The following is a 12654-nucleotide window of genomic DNA, read 5'->3' as shown; positions in this document are numbered from 1 at the left end:
TTATAAATCATTTTCTTCGTTTATCTAGTTATTCAATTTAACTTTAAATTTGATATTCGTCAGGATATATATTTTTAGATCCTGACGAAAATAGTTCCGAGGAATCGTGAAAAATTTTCAAGTAAATCGTCGGTTAGCTCGGAAAATTACGATCGAGCCGAGGATCAACGATCTTACGATGGTTACGCAATGTACACGATGAGACGAGAAACGAGAAACGACAAGAGAGTCAGCGACGCGTAACCAGATCCCCTTTCTGCGTTCTGGACGACAGAAATTGCGGGCTCTCTCAGCGCGTGCATAAATACGTTTAACCATGCCGATAAAAGCCACGCAAACGACGTTTCCGCAATGTGTTTCGAAGTTGAACTAGGATTTTACATTTAAGCGTATATCAGGCAGAACGATATAATCCATTTTATCGGAAGATTTCTTAGCGCTTTTGCGTGCCGTCTAATTAACGGTAATTAATTGTACCGTGCGGTATAAAAGCGTCGCACGTTTCCGGACCACACGAGAAATCTATTGTTAAACGCGTGAATTTCTTTCTAGCGGGATTTCTTAACACAGAGTACGTGGTCCGAATTGTCGGATAGTTATTTATTATGTTTCTATAGTAATCAAGCTAGAAAGATCAAAATTATATTCTAACATATCGTTGTAAATTAAACTTTACCGTATTCGATAAACTTGCAATTTTCATTAAACGTCGAATTTTTCAGGAACTCTGCAATCGTCCGATATTCGTCAGCGATGCCCCGGCACAGTTCGACGTTATTCCCGGAAAAATGGGTAAGTCTAAAGAACTTAATGTTAATTTATTTTCCACGAATCGATAGCTCGAATCGATAGTAGTTCGTCTCATACGGATCTCGTTCCCATCGACTTTCTTCGCGATCCAATGACCTGAAAATCTTTCTCCTCAACCTTCGATCGTGGGATTTAAAATACAGGTATTCCTCCAGACATGGGTTACAGCTATTACACAGCGTCTTGCGCTTGCATTTCCAAGTTTTCCATGAACTTATCTAGCTATTCATTGATATTTTTAATGCATCAACGCTTTCAAATTAAAATCACGATGAACAATACTTTCATCTGTATAGATATATTACATCCTACGTTCAATAAAGAAAAAAAAAAAGGAAGAAAGAAAAAAGAATTCGATATCTTAATCAACACGTAAATCTACGTAAATGTAACTTCCTCTCGAATGATAAACACGTTGTTCGCAATTTGGTAATAGGATCGTGTTCGGCACATATCTTTTACCACTTTTCAAGGCACGTAATAACAGCAATTATGAGACAAACGGTGGTTATTAAGTAATTAGACATCCTGTCGCATCCAAGTAACCCATAATGCTGTCTCTCAGAGTGACTTGATACCGTTAATACTCCATTTTACAATACACTCTACAAATTTAATAACAAACTAATTTTTCTACGAGACGAAGATCTTTAGTGATTCACGATCTATCGTACGTAGTTATTATTTTGATAATAATTTCTTAAATGATAATAATTTCTTAAACATAATATATGAGAAAGAGAGAGAGATAGAGATAAAGATAGAGTTAGCGAATTCATCGAGGTATAATTGATTCGAAGGAAATCACACGGGCAATTCGAAACTTGTTCTACGTCATTCCTTTTCCAATCGTCTAAACACGCACACGTGCATAGATACACGTATAAACATACATATGTAAACTCTTCCTTCTTCCTTATGATAATGTATCAAGAGTTCACGTGCAGTTTACAAGCACGGAAAGAGGAAGACATCGACGGAAGTCGAGCTCACTGATACCGATCGTTGTACATTCCAAGAGTTATAACATTCGTTGCAAGTCAAATGCAACTTGTCCCGTTAACGAGTACAAGTAAGAACACCGTAAGTACGCTCATAACAGAATGATGACGCGTAATAATTTGCCTCGACCTACATTGCACAACGAAAATTCGACCATCTTCTTCCAAGGCCTCACGCTCGCGAACTCGCGCTACGTGATACTTTAAATCGTTCACGAAACGAATCCAGGCTCTCTGTCGAGTCTTCGAGCGCCAAGACTTTGCTAACTTTCATCGAGAATCTTTTCAATGCTCTCTACGATTGCCTTACGTAGGCGACTTATTTCTAACTTTCTTAATCCCACGTACCCAAGTAATTCTCGAGGAACTTGACACTTACATTGAACGACCATTAAAGCCGATTAAAATATTTCAAGAACAATGACTTGGCAATGATTCTCGATTCCCGTGGAATCCTTTATAAAATTTATTTATATACTTTTTTATGATCACTGTGAACTTAACATTTGAAATACTAAGCAACATAATTGTGTAGTTATAAATAACTTTGGATGAATGGAGGAAAGTTTATTTTCTAAGTAAGATTGTAACGGAATTAATACGTTGTCGAAACAAAATTAAAATTGAATTGAGTCATCTTAAAGAGAATGTATTTATTAACTATTACTTCACTTTATAATTGATATTGTCATCGCGAACGTCGATCGACGAGCTATCGTCTACGTATAATTCGTCTGATGTAAACCGGGTTTACCAAGGTAGTGAAAGTGGAACGATAGCCTGTGCTTCAATGAAGATACAAACGCGAACGAAGATTATGATTCATGGATTATCATTCGATTAAATTTCGCTTCCAATAGACGATTCTCACGATTAAGGATCATAGATGATCGATCGAGATTGCAAATTCTCTTCTTAATATTCTTCTCGTGCCGTAATTAGTTCGAATTAGTGTGTTTACAATAGCTAACTGCTCCATTAAAATCTACGATCTTCTAAAGAAGGATCTCTCTTCGTTAACAATGTTAACGGATTACGCGAAGAAGTCGCATAAACCTCGAAGAAAAGAAAAGAGAGTGTCGCGTCGTAATCCTGTCTCCGGTTACAATAAATTGTCAACGTTAATCTCTTCGTTGCGAAGTTAACAAGCGTGGGAAAAGTTAGGTGTGTTATTAGAAACTAAACGAAGGTAGGAAAGAGACACGAACCTTACGAAAGAGATGCCGAAGGATTAAAATTTTTTTTCTTCCATTTAGCAAGGAACATGATAGAGATCGATCTATAAAGGATACATAGATCCTCGATCTTCGTTCAAGGCTATGGGAAAATTTTGTTAAATGATCGAGGAGCCACCGTTCTACGAGTCACTTTCAATTTCGAAGGTCTAATCGATTGGATCTCGCTGGAAGTTTTATTTCTTATTTCTTTTCTTTTTTTTCTCTTTCCTATTCTTAACGAGAAAATTCGTATTAACGCGGCGCGTTCATTCTTCATCGAACAAGAAAGGGTCGATCATAAATTATTACACGCCGAGCAGACTTCGTTAAAGGATGTCGTGAATCGATCCGAAGTAAAATAACATGCTGTAAAACCAATAATGCTGTTCGTTTTTATTACGAGAAACAGTCGATACGTTAACGTCGACGATAATTGTACAGCCTCTTTGAAATACGGCTACAGAAGTCAATTGACCGAATCGTTAGCCGACAGCTTCCAAAAAATACGAATATCACTGGCAGAACGAGTTCATTAATACCAAATGTTCAAACGGGTTAAATATACCTTTCGTATATACCTTTCGAACTTAGTAGCATAGTCATGGATATTTTAGTCTCGAGAAAAAGAAAACGTATTGATCGTTTAACTACTTTCTCATAAATCACTATCATCTCTAATCTATCATATTTCATAGTTTATTCCGAGCAACAAATATAAAAGAACTTGCTATCATAATTTTTATATTTTTATGATTACAAACTTTCAGTTCAAATATCTTATTTGTATTTTATTTTTCAATATTTATTTTCGACACAGCGAATTCCTCGAAATATTTTAATTTTAAGTTTAATAAATTACTTCGTCGACGATTTTTTCATATTACACACACGTAGTTACGCGTAATTATGTATATATATATTTTTTTATTTATAAAAAATATCCTTTCTCTTTCTCTCTTTCGCTCTCTCGTGACGTTTAAGATCTTTTCGAGTGAAGAACATACTTCTTCTTTTTTTCAGGTGACAAATGGTTGGTCTCATGCCTGGGTGTTCTTCACTTGAGTAAAGGACTCTTCTACCGGGTGGTACCAGCCGATCAAGATTTCGGAAATAATGGTGAACCACCAGGATCACCGAGCGCAGAATATGCCGGTGTCTTTAGATTTCGTTTATGGTGGTGTGGAGCTTGGGTCGAGGTTCTAGTCGACGACAGACTCCCGGCCGTTCACGGAAGACTGGCCTTCGTGCAAAGTCGGCATAGCGATCAGTTTTGGCCAGCCCTTCTGGAGAAAGCGTACGCGAAGTAAGTTATTCAGCGAGAAATTTCTCCTCGTAAATTCATTATTTATTTATAAAATATTTCTTAACTCTTTCATAATATAATATGTACGTTTAACACTCAGATGTACTCAACTAAATATATTTCTATATTTACTTAGTCTACATATTATAAAATCTGATTGTCCGAGTTAAACAAAATTTAATTTAAATAAATATAACACACGTTAACCGCCCAATCAATCTTATATAAATTGATACATAACTACGGTCTCTTTCATAATTCTTTACATATAAAAGATATAAAAAAATTGATTATTATATTTTATAAATCAGACCTTAAGCTATGTTAAGAATTAGAGAAAATAATTTTAATCTCGTAAATAAGGAAAAAGGAAACATTTAAAAAAAATCGAATGATTTACAAAATTGTCTGTCAAAAATGAAAATAATCTTTTAAATGAGATAAAAATATTCTTCTCGGACAAGAGGAACTCGAACGTATATCTTATCTACAGACAAATGGACCGGTATTCTACTGCGTCCAGAAAAGGGCTCTCACTTTTCTGTTTGAACGTAATGGCGGAAAAGCGTGAATTATAGTCGACAGGTCGATGTATGCTCAGAAAGAAGGTGCCTCGGTCTTGCTCACAAGAGAAAGATCCGCACGTTATGCGCGCTTTTGTAGTGGGCGGTGTGGGCGTTTACCAGGTGGATGCACTCAAGGTGCAGCTATGCACCGAGGAGCCGACCTCACGGCGATAGATCGATGAACCTCGATCGCGATCTCCGTCCTCTCGTCTCGCGTCGTAACACCCACACGTCAGATGATCAACGTTATGCTTTTCTATTGCGACCCTGAATACATCCGTTTACCTCGACTTTCTTTCGATTCGTTCTTAATAAGGAAACGTCTTATCTAAACGTAGTTGTAACATTGATATTATTGATTAATTATCATATATTTTAAATGAAACACATTTAAAAAGAGAATAGTTATTCTTAACAAAATGGAACATAGTTTTATAGAAAAAAAAAATTCTTTTACGTACGAAACTTACTTCACGAAACAATCGATTTTAAATATCAATATTCTCCGATAATATTTGTAATAAATATATTTCATTGATAACGAAAATAATTTAGAAAAAAAGTCTAAAACGTTAAGAGAAACTATCGGAATCTATTGGAAAAACGGGAAAGAAAATCGATTTTAAGAGAAGAGAAGGAAGGGGGTCATTGAGTTGGCAGAGAATCGAGAAGATCTCTCGAGATCCAACGGAGTGATCCGTGGCGCGAGTAATCGTTCCTTGCGATCTCTCTTTGAGTTGGAAGATGAGTTTACGCGGACGAACGAACGAACGAGGATGACCGGTTCTGCTGGAGGTCCTTGCTCCTCTTCTTAATCTTCCACTGATGACCCATCCTCCTGTCTCTCCATCCTTCCATTTCTCCTACTCCTCATCCACTTCATCTTCTTTTCACTTCTTATAATCTTTTTTCTTTTACTACATGTTTTTGTAAATTCCCGCTGGACATTAATGTCGAAACTTTTAATGTTTCAAGAATGACAACGAATGATTTTATCAAAGAAAAATTGTTTCTTCGTTTCAAAAAAAATGTACACACACACATATATATATATAATTAAACGATTCTGGAAGAGATCTTTTTCCTTCATAGATTCATCAATTTACTTAAGTTAACCAACTAATATATCTCTCAAACCTGTTTCGCTTCGATGACTGAATATTTAAGCATTCCTGAGCGTGCCAGCCAACGTAGTCACCCGTTGTTGATCGAGAGTGTATTAGTTTGCAGAAAGCTCGTAAATCGTTAAAGACCCTGAAGACGACGAATTTCTCTTCGTCTCTTTGCGCGCTCATCGTTAGGTAATAAAAATCATCATTCCTATCTACCGCGAGCTACGACTTTGAACACCGTTATCGTGCCTTTAGAAGTGGTTACAGTATTCCTAGTGGCGCTAACGCCGCGAAATACTTCGGACACGATGTTGTCGACGTGAAAAATCGTAGAATGTGCATCGAGCTCAAGACTCATTAATAATTAATCGCACGTTATAGCCTCTTGGCGACTTCCGTTCAGCCTAGCTTGGAATGTATGTACAATGCGTGATTCATAAACGTCACACAGCATCATCAAGCTACCTTTCCTCGTTCCACAGTCAAAATAATCTCGGAATGCGATGACGTACCAGGCTCGAGCATGGACTTTCTATTTTTATTAAAACTTTTTCATCTGAAACTCGACTTTTATCTCGTTGTGATGAAAAATGAGAAAAATTGTTGGAAAAAGATTATCACGTAAGTTACTTACGTTATCACCTAAGATTTTTAAAAAGGCTGTCGCAACTCATGGTTGGTGTACATTGCGAATGTACGATTTAAAAGAAAAATACGAGATGATAAAACTACGACACTCAGTGTTCGCGTGCTGCGATGAATTGTACTTTCAGTCCCCTTAGGCTCGTGCATTTACGATGCCATAAGCGTAAAGAAAACGCGTTGTGCACGAGCACGGTTATCTTTCTCGTAAACAAATTTACAACGTAATTTCAATGATTGCGAGGGCTAGAAAGTAACGCGAACACCTTCCTTGCGTAAAAACCATGTTTTTGAATTCGTCACATTCTTTGCTGGATAAATAGACTGATCGAAGAAAGAGACAACATTTATGATTTTTGTATACTTTCATTTATCTCGAGAAATTTTCATGATCGAACGAATTCACAAAAAATCTCTTAAATTTGAATTACATAGATTCATGCAGATAAAACTAATTTCGTTTGTTGAAAATGATTTGAAAATAATAACAGTCTCTAAATTACGATAACGAATGATACGTGCAAAATTCTTCGAGACTCCATTTTAATACTAAAAAATTAATGAAATTCAATATCTTCAAAATTAATTATTAAAAGGATATTAATCATAAAAAAGTGTTCCTCTTTGTACTAAACAATATCGTAAAAGCGAACGATTCAGATAAACTTTTTAGCTCGTCTACTTAACACGATGACACAGATTCGTATATCTCTTGTCGATAAACCAAGAGAAATAGAGAGAGAGGAAAAAAGAGAAGGACAGGAAGAGAGAATCTCGACGACTTGTTCATCCGGCGACCTTTCCTCTTTCACGGCGACCCATCTGATAATCTAGTGGATTCGGAACGCACGTACACGCGATTTTATTAAGTCAAGAACGTGCATTAGAATCAGTTAGAAAGCTCGTTCTATGGACGATCCATCGTCAAGAGGAACACGCGAGACGTGCCTCTCGTCGATTTCCATTAGAAAACAAGTGTCACTAGCGATGACCGTCTAAGTTAGCCTCTTCAAATTAACATCTGAAATAACTCGCTCTTGTCTTTTTCTTATTAATTTTTTTTTTGTTTTTCATCGTTAATAAGATACGCGACACTCATTGTTACTTAAGAATACGATTTAGATACAAGCGAGTATTCTGAAATTAGCATTTGACATAAATTGATCTTTTCCATGATTTCTTTTTCTTTTTTACCAAGAACGAAATACACCCGCATGTTACCAATTTTCTAAATCTCGAGTCCTATGGCAAACATGCAGTTTATCTATCAGTAGATTAGGCAAGTTTTTTTCTGAGAATATTGAGAAATGGAGTTCCACTTTTTCTTATCTCTCTTTCTCTCTTTCATTACTTTTCATCGACCGAGATCAAACCATAACTTTTCGGTCGAGTGAGGTTTGCGTAAGTCGAGCGTTCAGTGTTCTTAAAAAAAAAAAAAAAAAGAGAGAGAAAAAGAAAAAGAAACACTTTTAACGCGGATTGTAAGTCGTATAATCGTAGAAATAAAATCCATAGAAAGATCGGATTTTCGTAATGAAAAATCAACGACGAAAGCCCATGTCTTTCACGTTAATTAGAGATTTTCTTCAATATTGATCATTACGGAAAATCATGGAGGAAGAACGAAAAAGAAATGTTTTCTCCGACAAAGAAATAAATGGAATCCTGTAGTAGTCACGGGCTTAAAGTTTCTTGGAGAATTGGAGAAGGGGAGGACGAAGAAGAAGAAGAAGAAGAAGAAATCAGGACTCGACTCGGCATCGAGATTTCTGGCATGCTCCGCTATGCTGGGCACCCATACTCGTGCACGCACATGCCAACGTGGTTATATACTAAACAAGTATATACCCAAGCGATACTTTCACTCGGCAAGTAGTCGGTTGGGTGCCAGCAACGGATCAGAGGTCAGTGCACCGGTGACCACGCTACAAACTCCTATCAGAGTCCACGAAATTATTCTAACAGCGTAACGACCTCATTGGACTCGATAGATTATTTACAAAAACAAATCTCTTTCCCTCTGAAATCACTTTTATGGTAATAGTTAAATTTACATTGTTTCACGTTTTCTAATTTTTCTTTCTTATTTTTTTATTTTCTTTTTTTTTCTATATAAATGATAAAATTAGATCCTAATACATTGAAAAAAAGAAGAATGAAGGAAAAAGAAACATCGGCAAGAATTCATGATCAAAGCTGACAGAAGTAGCTACGGTTGATAAATGTACAAAAGAGGAATGATTACTACCGGTTACGTTCGTTACGAGACGATGATTCGACGACAACGACGAATTGCACGAGCATTTCATCTTAATCGCGATACGTCGTCGGTCTTCCTTGAGAAAATACCCATGCGATTCTCTCTCACTCGTGCGTGCGAATGGTTACGCTTTAGAGATTAACTTACGCTCGAGCTTTCAAAGAACGTGTATTTACACACATATGTACGTATAAATATAGACGGTGTCTGTTTACAAGTGTACATACAATTTATGTAAATACATTTGCCTATATATATATATATATATATATATATATATATATATCGTTAACGTATTTTATTTTTATAAAATTGCACATACTGATATCAAAAGATATTTCCATTAAAGTCAATTGAAATTTGAAAGAATAAAACGTCTATATATCTACATGCATATAAAGAAGAAAGTTGTTTGTTTCCAAAGTTTTAGCCAATTCGAAACCGATTTCTCTCTCACATAGATCGATCGATCGATCGAAGCGCGGGAACCTCTTTCGATCTCTCAACGACAGTAATTTTCACGAGACCTCTTGACCTGCCTCAACGACGCGCTTTTACTTCCTCTCTCTTTCTAATTCAGCCATTAGTTATATTCCTTTTCATTTGAACGTTTCAGACTTCATGGCTCGTACGAGGCACTCAAGTATGGCACGCTGTTGGACGGTTTGTCCGATCTCACTGGTGGCATCACAGAAAGTATCGCTATTAGACAGGATCCCACGGCTTGTGGTAGAGCTTTGTCGAAGCTTTTAGACATGACGTCTCTAATCACGTGCGTTGTTCACAATAATCAACAACACCAGGTAAGATAATTAATTACATTGAAAGTGAATCGAACAAAGGGGCACGATCGAAAGTAAAATAATGTTCACATTAATGTCTTATATCTTTCAGTTACGTGCCAGTACAGAAAAATTAGCGAACGGTATACAAATGGGGATAAATTATAGATTGTATGCTATCGAGAGGGTAAGTAAACATGTAATGTATATCGTGTAGAACTTCCTCTAACAATTATTAATTTTCTATCGCGTATCCTGTATGCTTGTAAGATCTTCGAGATAAGTAAAGAACATGTATCGCAACACGTAGGTAGAGACATTTAGTGGTGAGGCGGTACAGCTGGTAAAATTGCGAAATCCTCTTGGTCCTGGTGGCGAGTATATCGGTGCCTGGGCACGTGGCGGTCTTGAGTGGGACGAAATTCCAGCAATGGAAAGAGAACGTTTAGCGGTTAGAAATATGGCTGAAGGAGAATTTTGGTGAGTTATATAGATTTATATAGAATATAAATTTATATAGAATATAAATTTAAAGATTTATATAGAATATAAAATTAAAATTAATTATATAGATTTATATAGAATAGAATTTAAATTATAAATAGAATTACAGATGAAAAATAACAAAGTTTTTTCTCCTTAAAGGATATCCTACTCCGATTTTGTCAAGACGTTCACTCATTTAGAAGTGGTCCATCTAGATGCCGAAACATCGAGAGACGAGCCATCGTTGCACAATAAACATACATGGCAAATGAAATTATACCAAGGTAGTTGGAGGAGAGGTGTCACAGCAGGTGGATGTCGAAACAATCAAGGTCGGTTTAACGTTAGATAGAAAAATGTAAACGGACGATTAAAAAAAACTCTAACACGTATTTCCTATCACTCAGAAACCTTTCACATAAATCCACAACTACACTTGATTCTCAGCGAGATGGAAGAAGTGATTGTATCGCTGAATCAACATTCCATTATGGAATTGAAAGTAAGAAACGTTTAATGAACTCTTACGGTAAGTAATATGAAATTAGAATTTAATTTTCTTCTTTTCTGTTTTTGTCTTCCACTACAGGTGATAGGTTTTACTGCGTATACTTTACCGAAGAACAGTACGGAATCGATAAACAAACAATTTTTTAAGAAGAACAAATCCTTGGTAAATTCAGAATACACGAACAGTCGACAAGTGAGTCACAGGTGTCAACTCGAGCAGGGTGGTTACTTGTTAGTACCAACGACCTTCGAGCCAACTCAAGAAACGAGTTTCACGTTACGAGTCTACAGCAGTAAACCTTTGAAGCTCAAGTATGTAGATGAAGCCCATCGAGGCATCACGCATAAAATAACGTACACCACGATAAATTCTTATTGTATACATCCACGATATATTAATCGATGAATTAATAATAATATTCTATAGATTACTGGATACTCCACCATCGTTAATGAAATCAGCGATTGTGAAAGCTCCTCCTCTCGAAGGCAAAGGATTTTCTCAATACGAAGCCGTATTCCTTCAGCTAGCCGACGAGCACAGGACAGTAAATGCTTTTGAACTTCAAGAATTGCTCGAAGCTTGTCTCCCAAATGGTACAATATTTATCGTAACAAAATTAATCTTGTAATACACGCACAATTACAAATACGATTATAATACATTTACATATTGCAGATTATATTAAAAGTTGCGCCTGCATGGAAGTTTGCCGACAAGTTGTTCTGACGATGGACGTATCCTTTGAAATTAAATTAATCGCGTAACTGTTTAATTATTATTCTATGTAATAAATAAATTTCATTTTCTTTAACTTTCCTTTGATATGATCGATATAGAGTTCAGGTAGTGGTAGATTAAAGTTCAATGACTTCAAAGATCTCATGTGCAGTTTAAAATATTGGCAAGCTGCTTTTAAAAATCATACGAAAGAGAAGACTGGTATTCTCAAAGCTGAAAGACTACGAGACGCTTTATTAGAAGTCGGTACGTTTTATACGGGTGCATCTTAAATTCAAAAGATGTTAAAGGACTGTTTCTGAAGCAATTATTGTCTTGTAGGTTTTCAATTAAATACAGACGTATTGTCGATCCTTATCCTTCGATATATGAGAAAGGATGGAACTCTGCGATTCGGTGATTTCGTCTCTGCTATACTACATTTAAGTGACGCGTTTGGTATGAGATAAAAATATAAATAATGTATAGTAGATACAATAATCAAATAGCGATAGAAACTTGATATTCTTTTCTTTTAGGTATATTTGAGAGCAAAGACCCTCTACAGAATGGAACTATAAAATTAAGTTTAGCAGAGGTACATAAATAAATATAAAAAAAAATAAAAAAAAATAGCATGAAATTAAATAAAAATAACAATACTTGTGCTTTATTTTTTTATCGAAATATTAATTTTAAACGAAAGTTTGGAATTTTAAAAAATTCAATTAATACGTTTCTTTTTTTATTGCAGTGGCTTAGGTCCTCTCTAATGTGCTGAAGTGCCTGTTCACCGTAATTTATGTACCTTAAATCGATTGTAAATAATATTTTTCTATCGTGTAATTAGAAATAAGTATTAGCCATATTAACGATTAATGATCAAATTCATTTTAGTTGTTTGTAATATAATATCGTTAATATCACGTTATTGCAAATCGTCATTTTCACTCCATTAAACGTTAAACATATAAAATTTTGTATAATAAACTGTTTATATAAGATAATTGCATATTATCGTATCGATAATATAAAAACAAAAACGTTAAATTTATTTTGTATATAATATCATACACCTTCATCCTTTTTAAATAAAACTTTTTTATATTTAATCCTCAAGTACGATATAATAAAATATATAAAAATAAAAATAAGTAAGAATATGGTATTGACAAAATTTCAATTTACCGCGTACTAATGCGCACGCAGAAATAAAGCAATGGCGGTAAAATACTATCATAAAT

General features: G+C 35.4%; 1 protein-coding gene across 4 annotated transcripts in view; it reads left to right on the top strand.

Moving 5' to 3' along the window:
• LOC122626848 (calpain-C) overlaps window positions 1-12460 on the top strand; it is a 25396-nt gene extending 12936 nt beyond the window's left edge. For all 4 annotated transcript variants that reach the window (XM_043807291.1, XM_043807290.1, XM_043807289.1 and 1 more), the window contains 14 exons: window positions 723-792; window positions 4049-4331; window positions 9528-9714; window positions 9806-9880; window positions 10004-10173; window positions 10339-10511; window positions 10587-10681; window positions 10769-11001; window positions 11117-11286; window positions 11369-11427; window positions 11530-11677; window positions 11753-11869; window positions 11950-12008; window positions 12165-12460. In XM_043807291.1, coding sequence (XP_043663226.1) covers window positions 723-792; window positions 4049-4331; window positions 9528-9714; window positions 9806-9880; window positions 10004-10173; window positions 10339-10511; window positions 10587-10681; window positions 10769-11001; window positions 11117-11286; window positions 11369-11427; window positions 11530-11677; window positions 11753-11869; window positions 11950-12008; window positions 12165-12191 — 1866 coding nt within the window. In that variant the 3' untranslated portion in view covers window positions 12192-12460. The remainder of the gene's footprint in view (window positions 1-722; window positions 793-4048; window positions 4332-9527; window positions 9715-9805; window positions 9881-10003; window positions 10174-10338; window positions 10512-10586; window positions 10682-10768; window positions 11002-11116; window positions 11287-11368; window positions 11428-11529; window positions 11678-11752; window positions 11870-11949; window positions 12009-12164) is intronic.
• The last annotated feature ends 194 nt before the right edge of the window (window positions 12461-12654 follow it).

This window comes from Vespula pensylvanica, chromosome 2 (assembly GCF_014466175.1).
Source record: "Vespula pensylvanica isolate Volc-1 chromosome 2, ASM1446617v1, whole genome shotgun sequence".
Lineage (NCBI taxonomy): Eukaryota > Metazoa > Arthropoda > Insecta > Hymenoptera > Vespidae > Vespula > Vespula pensylvanica.
This window is presented reverse-complemented; position numbering and strand designations above follow the sequence as displayed.